General features: G+C 46.2%; 2 protein-coding genes across 6 annotated transcripts in view; both read right to left on the reverse strand.

The window, feature by feature from the left end:
- Positions 1-10,323, reverse strand: part of RHEB (Ras homolog, mTORC1 binding) — a 40,205-nt gene extending 29,882 nt beyond the window's left edge. The window contains exon 1 of the mRNA XM_084281720.1: positions 10,151-10,323. Within this exon, the coding sequence (XP_084137846.1) occupies positions 10,151-10,202 (52 nt within the window). The 5' untranslated portion in view covers positions 10,203-10,323. The remainder of the gene's footprint in view (positions 1-10,150) is intronic.
- A 6,108-nt stretch (positions 10,324-16,431) lies between these two features.
- PRKAG2 (protein kinase AMP-activated non-catalytic subunit gamma 2) overlaps positions 16,432-22,166 on the reverse strand; it is a gene marked incomplete at its 5' end in the record, with an annotated part of 209,706 nt that continues 203,971 nt past the window's right edge. For all 5 annotated transcript variants that reach the window (XM_084282200.1, XM_084282201.1, XM_084282202.1 and 2 more), the window contains 2 exons: positions 16,432-17,543; positions 19,725-19,818. In XM_084282200.1, coding sequence (XP_084138326.1) covers positions 17,512-17,543; positions 19,725-19,818 — 126 coding nt within the window. In that variant the 3' untranslated portion in view covers positions 16,432-17,511. The remainder of the gene's footprint in view (positions 17,544-19,724; positions 19,819-22,166) is intronic.

Consider the following 22,166-nt stretch of genomic DNA (forward strand, 5'->3'; position numbering starts at 1 on the left):
GAAATGGTGGTGTTTAGGGCTACAGACAAGGAGCAGTGCTGCTCCTCTCTCCCACCAGCACTGCAGGACACAGTGAGCTCCCCTGTACCTCTGTCAGCAGATGCACAGGCAAACACTGCTCAGAGACCATAAATTTGAATCTTGACCACTTGAATTCTTCTGCACTAGCCCAGGAATCAGCAGGTCATGGCCCAAGCATACTGCCACAGCTGCTACAAGGACACAATGTCACCACTAGTAACCTGCACAAGTCCTTGCTGTGATCTATACAAAGCCATGCAACACTAAAACCAGAATGCTTGAAACAGTATTTCCCTTTCCAAAAACTTTCCCCCATGGCTTTATATCAACTTCAAAAAGTTACTGTTGTCTCCAGTCCAACTCAATTCCAGCTCTTTGAACTAACTTTATGTGCACCTTGCATGTTGTCTCTGCTTAGGTGCCAAGTTCCTTCCCTCCTTAGTAATCAGGGCTGCAAACAGCTACAGTCAAACGCCACCTTCAGAGCACTTTATACAGCCAGAGCTAGTCAGTGACACCTCCTCACCGATTCTGATTGCAAGCCTTCTCTTCTTACACACTTACCCCTTTTCTAGGTTCTCCTTCACACCTATACTATACACTCTACACTGTAAAACCAACAAAAATGACTGAGAAAGGATTTTGTCTGGAAGAAGAAAGTAACTGAGCAGCCTCTGAAAGCAAAAGAAAAAATGTTAATGGTAAGGAACATTCAAAGTGATGATATGCTGAAATCACAGCATGACAGGCCCTGGTAAAACATCAGGAAAAAAGCCCACAGAATTAAGAATAACACCACGCAGAGTACTGAATAACCTCATGGAAGAGTCACCAACCTTGGGAAACAGTAAGGTAATGTTAAGCCAAGGACCTGTCAAATATGGCATGACATAGTTGATTTTGTCATAGGGCAGAGGAGATGGAATAGGTAACCCATGATTTCAATGACATATTATAAACGTTTTGCCTGTCGTGACAGCCAGCTGGCTTTCTCACCTTCTGAACCAGTGCGTATCCATCTGTTGGCTCACACAGTTTTTTTTAAATCTATCCTCAGTGTTTAAACCATCTAGTACAAAAAGGTCACAGCACAGAACTCTGATCTTTGCAAGGAACGAGAAAAAAACACAACAGAATAAACAGCAAAAAAATGAATCCCCCGCAACCACCTAAAAAAATAAAGCGCCAGGGAAGTAACTGATGATGACACCTGTACCCCGACAGTAAACTATTTTTACATTTAGACTGCCTTTCACAAGTGAAATGTCTCCCAGCCGGTCCAGCTCCAGCACACGAGGAAGTTCTTGCCAACAGGAGCTGGATTTTCCAGCTCCCAGCACTCGGCTCGCACAGCCATGCAGCTTGGAGCAGAGGAGGAGTATCAGGCTACAGCTCAAGGCTCCCAAACTTCAGGCCGACCTTCAAAAACAGAGCAGCACGCTGCATTTGTCTGCTGGGTGAGTCCTGCACACCGACACCAAAATCTCCGAGTGTGGCAGTGGTTATTAGTCAGCTGTTAGCCTGTTAAATCATAAGTTAATCCAGTTAATCGTAAATTCAAGTCTATTTTAAACACTAGCTAAGAAGCTAACTACATGACATCTACTTGGCAGAAATGGGTAAAACACAAACTACTAAAGGCCAGTAGATGAAGGGCCAAGATTTACTGTTGGTACAGCAAAGCCTTTCAGAAGGGGCTTACATCCTTAGCCCTATTATTAGGGAAAATAACCCCCATCTTCATTTCTGGCTGTAAGAAGTGCAGGGGCACGGCCCAACATCCCCCACAAGGAGCTGCCCTTCAGACTTGGCTGCAGGCACCCCGCTCACTCGGTGCTTTTTTCTCCTCCCCAGCCTCCACCTTTAAATCCTTTCACCCTTTGGCACACACAGCCCGTGCCCACATCAGCAGCTGGATGCCAAAGTAACAGGATGCCCAAATGACCTTCAGAACAAATAAAAGTATACCCAACAGCCCCATCGTCAGCTGTAAATTATGAATGAGAACGGCTTTTTAAGATCACAATCTTGCTTGGAAATCCTAAGAGAGAAGGCATCATCTTATTTATCTGCAGCACCATTACCTTGCACTTGTTCCGAGTGGTTTGTATTGACAAAAGCACAGCCCAACGCTACAAAACACCATCCCAGATGCTCACCTAGCAGACATTTCAACAAGCTACACACTGGAACACTGGCACTTGCACTTAAATCTTCCTCTGTCCTACCACCACACTTCTGCAGATGAGTGAGGACAAGCAGAAAAATAGTTGAGGTATCATAAGGCTCCCACTCAGAAAAAACAACCACAAACATATCTTGCGTTTAAGTAATTGTTAGATTTAAGTTTAGCAACCAACAAGAAATTTGTCAAGAATTTTGACAAATGCGAACGGAGTTAAAATAGCCCCATTAACACCTCCTGTTAGAATTTATTCACCAGCACCAAGCCACGTGGGTGAAGCAGAACATTTATTAGAAACGGACGCCTCCCAAGACAGCAAGGCGACAAGAAGACAGTCCTGCAGCAAACTACGGAGTGCTTGCTTATGTGCAAGTTTCAGAGCAGAAACTTCCAGTTCTAACTCCAAACGGTGATTCTGAAACAGATTTTAGAACACCACCAATTTGTTATTAACGGTAGACCAAGCCCTAACGCAAAACACACTCTACTGCACTAATGTCAAGAGCCTGATTGTTTTGACAGCTCGCGGGACAGATTTAATGGAGTTTTCCTACACATGATGCATCCCAGCGCTTCTGCGTGGAGCAAGAGTACCTTTAAAGGAGGTCGTACATCTTGAAGGAAGTTTTGGCAATACAATCTGACAAGCTGTTGAAGCCAGACAGATGTATCCCACTAACTCAGGAGACAACGCTGTCAAGGGACACTTTAATAGCATAATTTCGCTTTCCACTCGCACATGTTGGCACCCACACACTGAAGACCACTTATGTATTCCTTCTTTTTCCAAATTAAAATTCATTTAAGTCAGCACTCCGCAGAATACAAATAACCAGCTCAGATCTCGCAGGCACGCTGTTCTGCCTGCTGTAATTTAAAATATTTAAGGATTCTGATAACCATTCCAGAAATATTGACCCCTCGTTCATTAGAACTTTACTGCTACATTAAAAAGACGGCAGAAAGGAAACCTCGCTGCTTAAAGTATGATCCAAACCAAGACAGGGAGTAATGATTTCTTCAGTTCTGATCTACTTAAGATGTAAGCACCGCAGCTTTTCTGAACAGGTCTTCCGAATGTCCCATATTAGGGTCTTTTGGTCCTTAGAAGGCCTTCAGAAATCATTTACTTAGTCTTATGCCTCCAAAAGATTAATCTTTGGCCATTATCCACAAGCTCCTAGGGACTTCATCCAAATTCAACAACTATAAATTTCCTCCTCATGTTCCAATTCACGTAGGAAGTCCCACAAGAAATTCCAAGCAGTTTTCCCTCCTGCAGGAACTCCCAAGGCTCACAAGCTACTCTTTGCCTGTCCTGTCCTCATCCCGACAGGCACGTTATGCTTGATAATCCAAAATCTGCACTTCAGCAGCTTGTGCTAGCCATTTATACCAGTTATCTCATCATTCTCATCCTGCATCCTTCGTACAACACTCAAAATTTGCATGCACAGCGATCAAAGTGTGTATGGCAAGCCGAGAAAGAACCAGTGCATGTGAACAGATTCAGTGCTTGTGATTCACCTCCATGCTGCAGGAATGGATACCTACCTCCACCTAAATGAGGAGCCGACTGGTATTTGCATACAACAGATATTCTGGGGGATAGCTGAGCAAGCACTGAAGATTGCTCTGGAACGTAACAGAGCCTTTTAGACTTGTTTTCACTTTTTTTTTCCTAAGTAGAGAGGCCATGATTCTGTCTGGACCTTTACCTGAGATCCACTGCAGCATCTTTATCACCAAGTGCGTCCACAAATTCCAAGATTGTACCACTTAAAACATCGTTTGAATTTGAAGGCTTGAAAATTAGGTTTAGGTTTACCACCAAGGTTTAGATTTACCACTGGTCAACACCTTCAAACACCTTATTTTTCCATCATTCTACCTGATAGGACTAGCTTTGACTCCGAAGGTTATTTAAACAAGAATCTTGAAAAACTTGATTTCCTCGTGGCTCCTCAAGGCACGGTTCACCACCTTTCCAAGGCTATCTTTCCCTGGCAAGGGAACCACTCGGGTTCAAAAGGCCCGCAGCTGAAAGTTTGAGAAAAAAAAAAAGCGTTCACGCTTATCTGGAGCGGCGGAGGAAAATACTCCCAGATGTGGTTTCGTAACAGGTCAGATCGAATCAAAGTCTGCGCTGCCGTGGAGAGGCCGCTCCACCCTCCCCTAACAGCGCTCGCTCCTGCTCCAGGTCCTGCGACAACTTCTGCTGCCTGCTGGAGCTGCGAAGGAAACCAATTCCCTGGGCTGGGGGCCGTGCTTCAGGCCTGGCACGGCTGGGGGCAGGAACCGGCCGCTTCCAGCACCAGGGCAGGGTGAGCGAGGCTTGTGCCAGGCAAAGCCCCACCCTGCGCTGAACGTTTGCATCTGCCTTCGGTGCAGGCAACTGAAAAAGAAAGTGGCAGGCACAGCTCTAGAGAAAAGCCGTGTTTGAAAGCATTTCAGCCCTGTTCGACACCTGCCTCAGTTTACCTCCCTGTTATGAGTTCAATAGAAGCATCTCCCTGCTCTGCAAACAATTCAGCATCCGCTGCACTTCATACATCTCAAAAGGAGAACACAATCTTAAATGGTTCACATTCGTGTGGTTTTGGTAAATTCAATAATCTGAAATCCCACGGAGACCTATGTGGGTTTCCTCCGCAGCCTTCCCTTCCCCACCCCACGCAGGACAGCTGCCCCTGGTGCACGAGCACAGCAAACGAAAGCGAATTTCCTGAGCAGGACTGGGAGAGAGAAATTCGAAGCAACCACCCTTCCTCCTCCCCCACCCCCAGCTCAGGAACAACATCTGTTTCTCACGCTAGCGAATTCACAACGAATTTGCTGGTTGCTTCAATTAGAGGCCTTTGAAAAGAAAAGGAAACCTCTCGAGTCCTTAAGGAGCCAGGTTCAGAAGCACCAAGGGCAGCTCGATGTTTCTCCAATTCCAGCTCCTGGTTTAGGACGCCATGGGTTGACACCCTGACAGGTCAGCTTGGACTCCCGCAGTACTTGCAGGGCTTGAGCACACCGTGAAAATCCCAGAGGAACTGTTTAGGTCTTGGCCTAAATATACAACTGAAGCAGAGTAGTTTTTAACTCATGCCCTTGAACGTCACCTTCAGGAGAGCTCCTGGAAGTTACCCAGGCGTTAGTTTATCGCGCTGGAGCCGCTCTCCCCATCCCAAGCGCATGGTGACACCGCAGCAGCACAGCCCACAGAGGTGCTGTGTGCCCCAGGTCCATGCTCACAGCCGTGCTGTGCCTCTAAAGGAACACTTTCAACGTTTTGCACCTTATGAATGACAGGATCTGTATTTCACTTGGTTCCCCCTGTCGATATTAGCTATCGGTTGTATTCCCAAGCCCCAAAACACTCCGCAGAACAAGCAAACCCCGCGAGTGTTGCAAGGAGAGGAAGCCAGAGCAGGCAACGGAGGAGTTAACGCAAGAGCCTCGTCCTGTCCTCACATAACCCCGCAGGCTTGATATTACAGCTGAGCACGCTGCCTCCCCTGCGCTGCTCCCAGCTCCTGCCAGCAGATGCACTGCAGCAGCCCGCACCACGCCGTGCCGGCGGCCCAGCTGAAACGCACCCGAAGCTGGCGCTCGCAGCCTCCTGGCAGCTGCCATCGGGGCTCATCCCGGTGCTGTGCGGGGCTTGGCAAAACATTCACCTTCCCCAGCAGCCAGGGAACTCCATTTTCCTGCTCGGTCTCTTCCCAACGCCGCAGCGGCAACCGGATCTGGAAATCAGGCTGCATCATGCACCAGCACTCATTTCTTCACTCCTTCTCTCCCGACAATCACACGGGTAATTTATTGCCTCCTGCCATCACCTCTTCCCTCTGTCCAGCCCCGAAGGGCTGCAGACGTTAACAGATGCCATCTTTCAGAAGGGAGAAGCAGAGCTCCAGCTCCATTTTACGATGCCAGCCTCCTGATGCTCCAGTGACTCGTGTTCTCACAACCAGGAATCATTTCACCCAAACGATTATCCTCACTATTTACAGGTCTCTATCACCGCTTTTTCTGCCTTTCAGGCAGGGCAAAGAAGCATTTTTTATCTCATCACAACCACCTGGAAGCCCTTCTGTATGAATTTGAACTCGGCCGATAGTTTTGTTCAACTCTAGTTCTTTCACTATGTGTCTGCATGGCACATTCACAGATCACAGCTATTTCTGTCTGAAAACTGCTTTCCACCCACACCAAAGTTTGTTATGTATAAACCTGAAAGTCACCGAGCGCTACTTATCTGGAGGAAAAAAAAAAAAGGTAAGTAGGTGAGTCACCAGCAACTCGACTGACCCCTCTCAGAGCTACCGACCAAGAGAGAACGTTCTCAGATCACCAGTCCAAATGTGTAAAGTCAGGAATTATTTCCAGTATGCCAGCAGCAAAATCATCAGCGAAACAAAAAAAAGCTGACAGATGAGGCTGAGATAGCAACCTACCACTGAAGCATCTGCTCCAAGCAGCTCCTTCCTGCTTATCTCAGATCCATCAGTTCAGAGAATCCCGGCAATAAACTGTTTTTACAAAACGATCTAAGAAACCTCACTGATACCAGATTCACAGTCTGAATTCACATTTTTCTCGTACAGACAAAAAATAACCAAACTGAATGCATTTTGGACAACTCCACGCTGCTTTTCAGAGTAAATGTCACTGTTAAGAAATTCACCAAGTTGATCCAGACACCAAAACCTTAGTCTTGGTTGAATTACTTCCATGCATGTCTAATATAGCCCAACTGTAACTGGAAATAATGAATTATGGCAAAAACACAAGAAGGGCAATGTAGGATGAGTCTTTTCAGCAGAGGCCTTGTAACTTCATGAAATCTCACGCTTCCTCACATGTCAGACAAATCTGCTCTGGAATCAAACCTCAAGTAGCTGTTCCACTCCGGTCACTTAACTGACATCAGAAGCCAAAGAGAAGTTCCTCCCATTGCAAAACGATCAGATTTTAGGATGAAATGCACCTGACTTCTATCATCAGAACCTCACCGAGACAACCACATTTACGTAATGGAACTAAACTTTCTTTTTAGACCGCTTTCAGCCCGAGCAAAACCCAAAGACGACGTTCTTGTGAGCTTTCTGTCTAGCGTCATGCCACAACCTGCAGGCTATACCCACGTGTAATTGGCCTTCTCCACCAAAAAACAAGTCCTGAAGTTCCTGGCACATTCCCTGCCCGCATCTCCCTCCCCAAGCAGCAGGGCTGCACGGGAATTGGCGAGGCTGCCGCTGATCTCTCCCATCAGCAAAGCGCGGTAGTTTCACCTACGAAGGGTTGCTGGCGGTGTTGAAAGATGGAGGGAGTGGATTCAAACAAGCAGGCTCCTGAACTTTCTATACCGACAGCTACTCCATCAAAACACCACTCCCAAGCCCAGCTGCATTTGACAACACTGGGAAAAGGGTAAAATGCAGTACAAGTAAAAACAAGGGCGCAGCATGAAGCCAGTGAGGGATTGAGACTCCCGTTTCACAAACGCTTTGGAGGCCGTGCCTGTCCATCACCCTGCACGCTCGCAGCCTGAGAGAGCTGCAGTCATCAATTGCAGGAACAGCTCGCTGCTTGACGTGTGTCATCAAAACCTGGCTATTTGGGGTCAGAGCTGAGAGAGAGATGGGAAAAAAGGTCGCTATTTGCTGATTAGTCTCATCTCAAGCACCACGCTGCATATGTGAACGCCAAAAGCTCACACAACCCAAGCATTTACCCGAATCTATACAACTGGAAGCATCTTACACCTTGTTGGAGATGGCCTCCCTCACTCCAGGGTCAGAATTCAGGATAAGGACAGCTCCCTGTTTATAAAAGAAACCTGCAAACCTTCAGCTGTCCTTTGGATGCTGGAATTATTCCCCATCCTAATGAAAATTAGCTCTGTTCAAATGCTGCATTTTCCTCAAAAGTAATGTTCTTCATTCTCCCAAGGAATTATTGTCCAAAATCTTGTCCTAGGAAGAGCTTAGATCCTTTTCCTAGAACTGGATCAGTAATCCCGCCATTGTGACACAAAGCAAGACTTACTTTAAAGCTTCTCTGAAGCCAAACTACGTGCTTATTCTCCTAGACTTTAAAACTTTTTTGGGTAAACAAAAGGATCCAACCCAAATCTCGCGGTTTAAGTCCCATTTTTTTCTAACAGCCCTACAAGATGGAAGCAAGACCCCAATGACCTGTTTCTGCTGCCTGAGCTGTTACATAAGCATTTTCCTAGAAACGTGATGCTCCCGTATTTAAGAGGAGCAGCTCTGTGGTTTTAACAGGCAAGATTTCTACCTAGGAGCAACGAGGCAACAGAGAGCTGTCAAGGGTAATGAGAGGAAAACTACTTTTTTCCTTCTTCTCCTGTGTTCTTATGACTCGTAGCTGTCCTAATAAAACTCACCGTGTCCCACAAAGCCTAAAAATGCCCTAGTCTCAGAAAACTGGAGCTGAAGGAGTTCAGCAGTAGGTCTTTATGGGCATTAGGTAACTTTCTGCCCATACCTTTTGGAAATGCTTTCTTCCATATAAGCACTACTGCTCAAAATGTTCTAGGCCACATGACTGGATTAACAGCCCCATATTATTTGGGCCATCATTTCCTCAACCGATTATCATGATTGTGATTTTTTTGACTGCTGCTTTTCACCATCAACAGACGACGGGCCAACGCTCAGCAGCACACCCAGGCCCCTACACATGCTTCTAAAGAACAGAATTTCAAGAATTTTTCCTTCCCACTTACACTGCCCATTGCTTGTTTTTATCCAAGAAAAAAAAAGAGGACAACGAAACTGATTGTGACAAGTCACGTCAAATACGCTACGCAAACCGATCAACCTACTGCTAGCTGGTCCTTGCAAGGATGATACAAAATCAGCCTCTTTTTGCCCTCACCCCATCTCGAGGGCAGGCTGCAGTTACGCACAGAACACCTAAAACTCCCCTGCTTACAAAGCCTTTTATCAATCTGGATAAAAAGCTCTGTTTTCCAGCTTCTTTCTGCTGTGCATGACCACAGAAATCACACTAATTCAGCCGCTGCCATAAGAGGGTTTCTACAGGAAAGTATCTCTCTACAGAATCTTTGTATTTTCCAGCCACGCATTATCCTCGCCATCGATCTGAGCTTTTAGGTCTGATCGATGAGGAAAAAGGACCCAAATGCCAAAACGCCTGCTTTCCATCGCAGCCCACGAGTGCAGGAGAGGGCGTTACAGGTGCGGGCAGCCCCAGAGAAGCTCTGGGCTGCTGCGGCCTCGTGCTGGACGCTTCCAGGCAGCTCTTCCCCTCGGAGCCAGGGGCTCAGCGGGGCCGTGGCACCATGGGGCTGTACGAGCACAACCGGCGGCACCGTCTCCACCGGTGCGATGCGTCTCTACGGAGGGAGGAAATAATGATAAAAAAAAAAAAAAAGAAAAAAGAAAAACAAACACAGGGATTGGAGTGAAATAAAGCAAAGGGAAGGCGACTTGTGGGGAGGAGATGGGAGCGCAGGAGGCTGGGGTCCTGGAGGAGCGGTGCTGGCAGCCTGCAGGACCACGGCCACCCCTCTCCCTGCAGCCTCCCACCCCTCCAAACCGTTCCTTATCCCTAAACCACCCCAAAATCACCTCAAAACCCACCCCGAGAGCCATCCTCCGCCAGGCAGCGCCAGGCTTCCTCCGCCGGCCCCGGGGGCCCGCAGCGCTCTGCGGCGCCGCCATGGCGCCCTGCCGGCCTCCGGCCTCCCTCCGCGGGGCCTCAGCAGCCCCCGGCCTCCCTCCGTGGGGCCTCCTCAGGGCCTGCAGCCCCCCCCCCCCCCGGGCCGGTAGAGCCGTTATAGGGCGGCCCCACCACCGCAGAGGGCTTGGGGGCGGCGTGGCCCGCAACAAATCCCCACACGGCCTCCGTTGTGCCCCCCCCTCCCCCCCCCATCCCCTCACAGCGGCTCCCGGCTCTCACCCACGCTCCGGTAGCCCAGGATCGCGATCTTGCGGGACTTGGACGGCGGCATCTTGTCCCCCGGCCGGCCCCGCACCACATCAAGGGCGGCGGCTGCGGCGGAGGAGGAGGAGGAGGAGGAGGAGGGAGGAAGAAGAAGAAGAAGAAGCGGGAGGCTGTGAGGGGATGGGGGGGGGGGGGCGCTGAGGGGAGGGGGAGAACGCAACGGGCGCGGGAGGAGGGGGGGGGGGGTGAGGGGGGGGTGAGGCGAGCGCGCGCACGGCACCGGCAACGGCGGCAACGGCGGCGGCCGCACCACGTGACCGCGCGTCACGGCCCCGCCGCCCCGTACAGGGGAATAGGGAGGGGAGGGGGGGGGGGGGAAGGTTGCTGCGTCATCGTGCCGCCAGGCCACGCCCCCCTCGTGTGGGGAGGGGAGGGGAGGGGGGAGCGCGCGTGCGCGTGCGCGGGGCGGGAACGGCCGGCGGCGCGCAACGGTCGCTGAGGCGTTGGGCGGCTGCCTGAGTGGCTTCAGGAGCCCCCCCCCGCCGCCTTTTAGAGTGTTTAAAGGCATCTTCCTTTTATTCCAATAGCTCTTTGCTGCTTGTCATACAGTAATTAAGGATGGAAAAGCGCTCCGAGGTCGTCATCTGGTCCAACCATCCCCCTACCACCAATGTCACCACTAAACTATGTCCCCAAGCACCACGTCCAGCCTCTCCTTGAACACCCCCACACACAGTGACTCCACAGCGAGGAGAAGCATGCCCCTTTTTTCGTTTATTAACCTTTTTATCAGGTGAAACTCCAAGCAGCAGCAAGTTTCGTACCTCAGAGAGCAGGTCCAGCGCTCACTGAATACAGAGCTAAAGAAGGGTTTCGTGAAGCAGCTTTGCCCCTCTGCTGTTACTTTTTTTTACACACATTTCACATTTTCTTGAAAAATAAACACTCGAGTAAAAAAACTGGTTTTCCACGTGCATATTTTCTTTTGGGGAGGTGCATCCATATATCTGCTGTGCAATTCCACACACTATGTACAACTGCACTAAATTATTGCTCTATTATTATTATACTACGTTATGCATTATGTACTAAGCTAACCTAACGGTCAGATGATATTAGGGGAAAATGGTCTTGTCCCTGATCTCAGCCACTCGTTCTCATGTGCTGGCGTTCCTCTGACCTGGTAAGAGGGCAGGGAACTACAGAAAAAAAAAAAAAAAAAAAAAAACACAAAAAACAAACAAACAAAAAAAAACTACTTGTATGCAAAAGCGATTTGCTCCTGAAGCTGAGATGAGCTTTAAGGAGGTATCTGCACTGTGGAGGGCAGCCTGATTATAGCCCTCATCCTCTGGATTATAGGATCTTCAGGGCTAAGTCCTGGTAACCTGTGAATCACCAGATAGCGTGGCCTTCAGTCAGTGGGTGCATGGTGAAAAGACTTATTTCATGAAAAAAAAAAAAAAAGAGGGGCTTGTGTGTGTTCTTGGTGGTGATGCTGACAGCTGTGCTCGATGTTGTGTGAGCTCCTCCATGTACAACCTCTCTCCTTGCCAGATATAACAGCACAGATCCCCCCCATTTCATCTCTCTGGAGCACTACACCGTAAGGATTGGTGCGATCCTGTCACACAGATGGGTTTGGTCAGGCTGGGGAAGATGAGTAAAATGTAGAAAGAAACTCCGTCTCTGTGAACAGTCATGTTGTAGAAAGGAGGGGCACCACTGATACTCGCTGCCATTGAATCTCTCTGCCGCTGTGCTGTCGTCTTTGCACCTCTTCCTTCCAAAATCGTGACATTGTCCAAAGTTTGGGCCATTTCCCAAGCCAAGGACTGGAAGAACTGAGGGAGGAGTTACCTTGCAACAATATTAATGGATTTGGAAACGTGTGAAGTCTGTGGGAGTTGTGCTTTCAACCTCCCTACCCTTACACTTCATATGATTCGCCTGTAGGATGTAGGCACTGTGCTTATCACTCTGCTTGAACCTCATCTGCATTTTCAGACACGATATCCAGATCCTTCCACATGCCCAGAGCAAGGAGTGGTAAACACCAGCTTTTTTTTTTTTTTTTTTTTTTTTTTTCCTCAGGGTTTTTAGCTTGCTTCTTGACACTTTTCTTTTGTCGATTAGACCTTTTCCCTTATTCTTTTTTTCTTATCTCCCTCACCTTTGGGCTGTTGTCTTTTTGTCTTGATTCTGTTAACTTTCACTTGTTCGCTCTGGTTTTTATTTAGAAGAACTGACTACCACAGGTTCCCCCTCCACCTTCCCCTTCACTGCCTCTAGCTGCAATGCAGTTGTTCCACCTTAGGAGAGCACCCAGGCTTGCTCAGGCTGAGGTGGGGCAGGAACCCAGAACTCACCCTTTGTGGCATCTTTTAAATTTGGGAAAAACCTCCAGCATCCACTGGTTCTTTGGCAGGAAGTGACTAATCCTCATGCCATGAGGATCTCAAGCGTTTCATTTTGTCTTGACAGGGGCACTTGAAACAGGCAAACGAGGAACTCTGAGACCAGCTCTGTCCTTTCCCCATATGCGAGGACTTGGTGCTGTCACTGCGTGGCCTTTGAGAGTGCTCTGGGATGGTGCCACAGAAGCAGAAAGGAGCTGATCTGCTCCGTGAGACGGCTGTTGTTGTATTTCTAGTTGGGATAAACGGAAACACTTCCTGGAATGCTCTGTTGCAGCGGGAGAGCACAGCTTTAGCTGTGAAGCATATGTCACCACGTCTGATTAGCGCACTGTGCTGTATTTGGGCTGGTACTGCTTGTACATTTTGGGCTGAGCAGCTTCACTTGCTCACTAAACAGCCCTGCCCTGAAATTCTCTTCCCTGAACAACTCCAGGTGCAATCGCCGCAACGTGCTGAAGCAGCAGCAGCAGCAGCAGCAGCAGCAGGGCTTTCCCCATGCCCTCCCTCGCACTGTTCCAGCTTCATCATTCCTAGAGCACGTGCCAGTTGTCCTGCAAACAGCAAGGGAGTTCAGAGAGCACTGCGATGTGCCAGGTATGCCATGCGCTCATGCTCCGGGTGTATTCCGAGCTAGTTTAGTAGCTCACTTCGCCAGATACTCCTCCAAATCAAACGTACTCTCGGCACTGGTTTAATTGACAAGTTGCATTAATTTTATTGTAAATGAGTCATCAACAGGCATGGTCAGGGAACGCAACACACCAGGTATGGTTTGTGTTTTAAAAATGCGTATATCAAAAGGGAGAAGTGCAGGCACAAGTAGAACATGTATATGTGGTGAGATCAGGACCAGATGTGGCTGAGAAAAGGGAACGTCTGTCTCTTGTTGCCTGTGTCTGCTTTGCTGCGATGGAGGAAAAACTGTGATGAATTTCATTTAGGAAACAGAAAAATACTGAACTGCTGGGTTCTGACAATACAGAGCATCCAAGCCCGCGAACACGGTGCTGCTCATATTCCAAACGCAGAACAGCTCCGACTTGTACATTCAGTTCCTATAGCAGCAATTACCAGTTTAATTACCTGCTCAATCCCCTGGCAAATCAGGACCTTCCTGAGGAATTTTTGAAGTGCGCCCAGTGTTAGCACTGGGCAGGCTTCCACATGCACAGCACACACTTTACTGCCCACAGAGGTTAGAAAGTACATCTAGTTCAGTCTTACCCTTGTTCCTGCTCCCTCCTGAATTTTGACAGCGATCACATTTTCCATTATTCAGTTAGAAACTGGCAAAATGATAGTAGAAAAATAAATTAAGGGACTAATTCACCATTAAGTGATATCTGCAACTCCAGCCACTGGGGCTCCTGACATCACGGGCTCCTGCCCTCAGCTCTTGGTCCCCAGGGAGCAGGGACACACTCCAGAAATCAGCATGAGGTGCGAGTGTGTGTCCCCTGGTGCTGTTCACTTCAGTGGGAATCAATAAAATTGTCATAAAACAATTTATGACTAAGAAAGAGGCTTTCAAAGCTGCTCTGAAATTAAGACCTGAAGTTAGGAGCAGATCGCAGTGTCTGCAGAACACTCTTTTTGCGTAACGCACGTGATGTGGATGCGAGGGTAGTATTACATTACCCAGAATGACATTTTCCCCTGCAAATTACCCCTGGTAAATGTTTAATGTGGCAGTACAAGGTGTGAAAGTTCACAGAAACTCCTGAAGCAAGCCAGCTACTCCTTGCACTGGCTGGAGAGCTCAGTACGAGCAGCCTGCTGTACGCGAGGATTAAGCACGTGTGGTTTCACTTCTGCTTGGACCAAAACTGAGACTCCAACTTACCCACGCTCAACTGAATCATTCTCCTAAGACAATTTCTAACACCTAAATGTATCCAGAATAGGTCAAAACCAGTCTGCCCTTTGCTCCCTCCCAAGACCGCGAAGTACTTGAGAATAATTATCTCTCGCAGACATCTCTTGCTGGCAAGGAAATGCACAGGAAAGCACAGAAATCAATCATCTGTGTTTTACCATCCTGTTGGCTAAAACAGGATCCGTTTCTGCAGCACCTCACATCCCCGGGACTGAAAATCGATGCTCCCCAACAGTCTTTCAGCAGAGCTGCGGGAGAAACTCACTGCAACCTCTGTCTGCAGCATCACCACCTTGTAAAGAATAGGAGCAGAAGGAATCACTGCTGGCGTCTCAGCTCTATAGCACCGACTGCGTCTGCCCAGAAAATGAAAATTCTGCAAGAACTTGAGCTTAGTGACATTTTATTCATTCTTTTCCCTGGCTGAGAGCTCTTGTGAGCCACGTGAAAGGGACGAGCCTGACATCAAAGCTTTAGCTGCTCGGTCATTTGAGCGTGGTGCATGCTGCTGAGTCATCCCTCCCTTTTCTACCCTCAGTTACTTACTCCTTTCCCTTCCTGAAGCTGCCACAAGCATTTTTTTTTTGAGCTCTGTAGTAAACTGATCTGTGTTAAAAAGACATGGTTTGCTTTTGTTTATGCACCAGCAGAGGTACTTGTGCCAGGACAAGGAGAGCTATGGTAAAGTCCCTTTTTGCTGGTGCTCTTTCATACTTACAGTTACACTGCAATTCTACTAAAAAATTATAATTCAGAACTGTATTTTAGAAAGGAAAAATAAAAAATCTCTAAGTACAGTTTTTTTTATCGCTGAGGAGAGGGCGGAAATTCTCTAAATACAGTTCTGCATCACCGAGGAGACTGCTTTCTGTGATTTTGCTAGCCCTGTGTCCACAACACGCGAACAACATTTATCATAACGTTAAAATAAGGAGTCTGTGCGTGGCTGTTTGAAAACTGCAAATTCATTCTGGCTTCCTGCGTGCTGATTTATGCAGACAAGCCCGAAGCTGTCTGGATGGAACAGGGCCAAAAGACTTTGTGCTAAAAAAATAAGTACACGAAAAAAAAAAAAAAAAGCATTGATCAGTGGCTCAACCCTGCATTTTTAAAAGTATCTTAAATGTGGGACTGAAGAAAATGCTCACAGCCTGGCACTAGGTGGAGTGAGATGGAGTGATGCATTTGGGCAACTCCCTTACAAGCATCTTGTAGAGAAGGCTGCAATTTGCAATTCAGGCAGTGGAACAGCATCTGTGCAGCTCAGGTGGCATTTGCAGGTAGTACTGACCACGTATCCTCAGCCTGAAGTTCCAATCTACCACAAATTTTCCCCTACACATACCCCACAAAGAGCAGGAGCTGCTGTTTCTGGCTCCCGTCACTCCGTGTCCCCAGCACAGGTAATCAGAGCTGGGCTGGGGCCGTCTGCGGGGCAGCAACCAGCACCAGACCCCAAAAGGCCAAAAAGAGCTATTTCAACTCAAATACGGGGAGCACAGCTGGTATTTACCCAGCTGGAAAAGGTGATGTGGAAGACAATGTTCTCCATTTCTGACTCACTGAAGACAAAATTTAAAAGAATGGTTTTCCATTGGGTACTACAAGAACATTTTTGTACACGTGAAAAAAGCCAGTAGGAAAAAAATCTTCACACGTCCAGTTTCAAAATTTAATTTCTTGTAGGAAGCGAGAAGTTCTGAAGAAAGGGCTTCTCGTTACTATTAAAGACCTCGCATTTTGTGAGCAAACTGAGAGCGGTTAACCTTTTACCTCAACATTTATACATGGAAAAATAATAGAGCGATTCACTGCCGTTACTCCAGGACCCCGTTCTCACACAGTATTTTCAGGAGCAGTACTACCTGCGTGATGCCACGACCAACAGCTGCCTTTCAGGTTGCAGGAAGATGAGAATGCCCCCGTCTAGTTTACACTAACCCAAATGCACGTACCTTTATACATGCGAAAAAACGTGGCAAAGACTGCTAAAACCAGACTGATGTTGTAGGGTTTAATTTCTTCCGTCTACAATTATAAAAATCTCAGCTTCAAACTTTACAATACATTTACATTAGCAAAACCCCACAGCCTTTCTCACTCCTCAGCTTCTGTACAAGCCGTATACAGTCACAAGGTTCGGTTTAGTCGTACAACCATCATTTTACACTTTGTTACAGAGGAAAATATTGTTCTCCGGCACCTCGTTTCCTCCACAGTGCCCGTGTGTTACAGGACAGAGCGCTTCTGATCCGTGCTTCTGGAATCTTCAGCTCAAGTAACGCGGACTGATCAACAGGCCACAGCTTCTGCCACTCCAAGGTTTTAAATAATGAGAAAATCTACCACTTGTTTGTATAACAATCAACAGTTTATTAATGGATATGGTGAAATTTTAGCTATCCACCAAAGATGTGTAAAAAATTGTCATGAAAGTAAAAATAAATAAAGCTGTTTTTAAAATCAGTCTCGTTTTACATCTCGGTTCAGAATGCAACATTTAACACAAAACTGTCATTAAAGTTTTAAAGAAGTCTACTGATCTTCAAATTACAGCTTTTATGACAAGTCTAATGAGAACTGAAACTGATTTGGTTTAGGTTTAAAGACTTTCACATTCAAATACAGTGTCTCGTTTAGCACAATACTTCCTTTGACAGTGATGGGCAACAGTGATGACATATTGCTGTATTTTGACATAAGGCACTATGATATGAATATGCCATACACTTGCCTTATGTCACATATATCCATTGCTGACCAGTGACTTCTGTCAAATACAAAATGAAAAAGTTTCAGAATACAGTGCATTTTAATGAAGGACATCATGTGAAGTCTTCCAGCAAATGTTCTGAAGACGTTTTGAAATACAAGCCTACATTTTAACATAAGCTTTTGTCATGCTGCTTTGTTTTTTTTGCGACATCACTGGGGGGGAAGAGACTCATCATCCATCACTAAGTCCCAATACACATCCGCAACCATCCTGCTCTGTTCTATTGCAGTCACTGTTCTTGAGACAAACTTGACCCAGAAACTTTGTTCAAGTTCTCCTACAAACGTTTGTACATTCACAGCAGTCATTCACTTTCGTTCTCCTTTTGTTTGGCACCTGTTAACAGAAGAGGAAAGCAGTGTGACTCATTGTGGATGCTGCAAAATTTGTCTGACCACGTTATCGGAATCCTCGTGCTGGACACCATCTGTGAAGAACACACCTCAGGGCTGCCAACGTGATCAGAGCAAGGAAGGCCTTGAGCCCACTGCTTCTAGCTTCATTGCAAAGATGGAAGTTACTAAAACTGCTTTCAAGTATCTTTACCTTCCCTCCCCCCCATTATTTAAAAGAAGCCCAACCAAAAAGTCACGCCACAAACCCGTCCACCTGTTAGAAGCCAAGCTTAAGCATCAACGTGGCCTGAAAAAGTGAGGTCCTACTTGAGAAATAAAAACCCTGTCGGAATTCAGTTTAACTACGCTGTGTTGACAGATTTTTCCTGGCTCAGGGGCAGGTTTTGATGCCAGGATGGATCCAAAGGATCTGTTCAGCAGAACCGTGCAGCATCTTGCCTCTTCTCCAGGCTCTCAGACTGGCCACATGCTGGGCAGTGGCTGAACCCTGCGTTCAGCTGGCTTCAGCATCCAGCTCTGGAGAGCAGGAATCTCTTGCCAGCAACCTGGAGTTCCTATTTGTAATGTATAATCACCAACACTGAAAAATCCATTAAATACATCCAGTCTTCACATCACAGCTGATTTTTTTCCCCCTCTGGTGTACACTGGTCTTAATTCCTGAGGATATATTTTCCTTTCCAGTCAGGGAAGAGAAATGGACACGTTTAGGGCGTGATTTATCTGGTCGTTCTTACACACCCACCTCAAGAGCTGAATCACACTGAATTCCACAGACTAGATATATGCTGCAGACATCCTCACTTCATCAGAGAAACCCCAGTGCCTCCTAAAAAAAATCCCTTTCTTCACCCCATATCTTTCAGCAGCACAATCCTGCCCTTTGTTGCTCTAGCAGTAGAAACTCTTCTGTGTGCTGGCTTGGGGTGAGAAAACTCCACGGCTCCTTTGCTGGCTCAGTTTCCTGTTAGATCACCGAGTTAAAGAAGCTCACAGAGGCATCTGATGAGAGCGGGTGCTGTCACACGCTGAGCAACAGAAGCACCTGACCCAGAGTATGGGAGTGGGGGAAGTCCCCCTTTTAATTACAGAGCACCATTAAATCAGCTCGCAGAACTGTATCTTCAGTGTCTGTGCAATTCCCACACAAAAAGCTCTTGGTTGCTCAAAATCCAGATAAATCTCCTCTGTCTAAAGTTTATTTCATTAACAGGAACAAAGTTTGACCATCTTTGTAGATTAGGTGACCTTTCCCTCCAGTCACGAGGGAAATGACCTGGCACTTTCACCCCCACCTTCTCTACACGTCTACCCCAGGAGGGACAGCTACCCCTCTCACTCTCCCTCTCCACTCTCCTTCTAGGAGAGCCTCTTTGACCCATTAAGCTCATTTAGATTTCTTTTTTTTTTTTGAAGGACACATTCAGGTCTTTCTGCTTAGCTTGGTATTTTTGAAAGCAAAGTTGTAATCCTTAAAACCTTTTCTGTCTTTGTCACAAAGCTGAAAGCGGGCTTAGCTTTAGTTGTTGTGACACAGAAGCCATCTCATTTACATGATCAAAGTGAAGTTACAATTAAGAACATAAAGCAGATCTCGGGCAAAACTAAACAAATAAAAATAAAACCCAAAACAGCCAGCATAAAGTCACAGAATTAATTACATCTATTGCTGGATGCTCTTGTTAAAAGGGACCTGATCGTGTTAGTAACACACTAGGGATTTCTACTGGTATAATTCCGGTACTCCGGGGCAATGTCCCTGACATCTGTGCCAACAGAACCCACAGCAGAGCTACCAGCTGCAGTGCTCTGAGGGGGTGGTTTTGCAGAGCTCGTGGAAAGCACGCTAGGAACAGCTGCCAGGGCACAGAAATTCCGGGAGATGGGGAAGGTGCCCTGCTGCAGATTTCTATACATGCAACGTTCATCCTGCCTTTCCTGTTAGTAACTAAGACCTCTTTTCTAAAAAAGAAAAAAAAAAAAGATTGAAAATTAAGTATTTTGCCAGCTTTTTCCTCATGAGAAGTGAAATGTATTGAAAATTATGACCAAACAGTTACAAAACTTTAAAAGCAAAATGTGTTATTGTCATTAAACCAGTTAAGAGCTGCAAACTGTGCACCACCGATTGATGGCAAACGTTACAACACCCGTACTGTACCTGCTGGCGTGAGTACCAAAGCCTGTAGAATGTCAGAAAGGGAGATGATACCCACAATGCTATCTGCTTCATTCACTACCACCAAACGATGAACCTGCAAGGCAGGGAAAATATTTTAAGGTTATTCTGCTTTTAAATTAATAATGAAAGCAAAGAAATACAAAAAAAATCATAAACAAGTAGAAACTGAATTTTTGAATCTCACACAGTGCTATGAACACGCTGACCCTGCATAAATGAAAATTAGCACACATTTAAAAAGCACACAGCTGTCTGACACAACAACAAAATCGTATTTGAAATGACAGGCGAGCCAAGACCTAGGTCTTAAAAACACTGCTGCTCCCAGATAACACCAACGCTTTTCCCCAATTTACAGGTTCTGCTTAACTTAGCCTCCAATCTCAATGAAATTGAAATCGATTAAGGCTTCCTTCTGAGACACACTTTCTCAACAGAGAGAGTCACAGCACTGAAGCTTGTTATATCCTGACATGCCAGAGCTGTTTCTGGCCTAACTGTCCTCACAGGGCTACAAAACTGCAGCTGAGTGGCAGATTGCTTACGAAGTCTGGATTTTGCATGAGGACAGAAGAAAGGTTCCATTTCCCTACAGGAACTCACTATCAAGGACAACTTGGAACAAATTTAGATTTAAACTGCATTATTGAATATTGTGCTTCTCCTTACAGCTCCGTCCTATGGGCTACTTTATACTACACGACTTTTGTTCTAACTGCAGGGCAAGTAGCAGGGTGCTGCTATATCCTGAGGCTCAGCACCAGGAGCAGCCAACAGCAGAAAAAACACTGCAGAACTGGGAGAGCGCCCGAATCTCAGCCTTGACACCAGGGCCCAGCACAACTGGGCACAAGGCTGGGTAACTGAAGACATCACAGCTGAGCCAGCTCATAAAGAAGTGAACCTAGGAAGGGTGTTTGTGAAAAAGGTGAGAGCCTACTCCTGGTTTTCTCCTTGTGTAAGCAAATTCTCTCTCTTCTACTTAAAGTCATCAAAAATCATCAAAAATGTAATGGCAAAACGTAAGAAGAATTTCTCATCTTTTCGCAGAGCTAATAGCAAGAGAGATGCAGTAGTCTTGATTTAATGGATATGTTAATTTATGGCTGAGGTCAACCACTTCATTGCCAGGCTGATACAAAAAGAGAAGCTCTGATGCATTTGAACAGTCATACCCTCCTGACACAGAGGGGAAACAAAAGGAGTGGCAAAGTGAGAGAATATTTTGCATTCTCTTTTTGATGAAACCACACTGGCGGTATTTTAGGTGGGTACATGCACATTCTTAGTTTTTCTTCTCAGTGTAACGAATTCAAGAAAAACGGACAATACAGTTGTTAATACAGTTCTTTCATTCCCAGTAAGATCAAGCATTTGTCTGACAGCTAAAAATAGCATCAATTACTGCCTTACTTGTAGCTTGGACTGACTCATTTTTACATATAATCTCACTATGTTCAGACTGAACCAAGGGGTAGGAGTTGTTCTGAAAACCCAAATGTCTAAAGTTTCTTAGAATATTAATAAGATTAGCCACGTCTGGAATCTGTACCTCAGCAATGCTAAAATTACTCATCTTCAGGATGAAACTAAGCTGATGCAGGAAGTTGGAAGTAAAAATTGTCTTATGTAGCTTCTAAGGGGTTACTCACAAAGTGGAAATTTTACTCATATTAAGTACATGCACAGTTACGGCCCTGAAGCTGAAAAAAGAAACTTGTAAAATTGAAGAAGTTAAATCTTCTAGATGGAGTTGATCACACCTCAGAGAGGACTGGTGATATGGATTTTCTTCTGCAGAGAGGTGTAACAGGAACACCTGCATACTCCTGCACCTCCACGTGTAAGGATGGAATGTGTAAGAATGTAAAGAAGAAAAAAAAAAAAAAAAAACAACACACAGAAATCATTTACAAGAGCAGTTGGTGAATTCTTTGTCACAAGGATTTATTTTCTGGCCTTGTTTCACAGTATTTGCATGAGAGCAGTGTGGGATTCCATATGCATCCACTACATTTCCTGAACAATGGGCCAAGCAACCCAGCTATGAGCTGGCATTCAAAGAATTATTTCCCTGCAAAACTTGTGGCAGGCTTGGAAAAAAATTGATCGTTCCCAAGAAAAACAAACAAACACACACACACAAAACCAAACAAAAATTAACAACTAAAAAATAACCCTCCAAACAAACAAAAAACCCCACGAACCCCAAACTCCAAAGCTTTGAGCATTCACATTGAACTAATATAAGCCAGCAGTGCAAATAACTAGACATTATTACAGATTGTATTTTACACGTTCCTTGAAGCATCTGTAAGTTTATATATCAAATTGATACCTACACATGTAGATACAGAAAAAATATTTCCTTGAAGTAACCAAAATAACCTCAAAAGGATAAATTTGCAGTATTTGGTCATA

This window comes from Netta rufina (assembly GCF_964035555.1).
Source record: "Netta rufina genome assembly, chromosome: 2".
Taxonomy (NCBI): domain Eukaryota; kingdom Metazoa; phylum Chordata; class Aves; order Anseriformes; family Anatidae; genus Netta; species Netta rufina.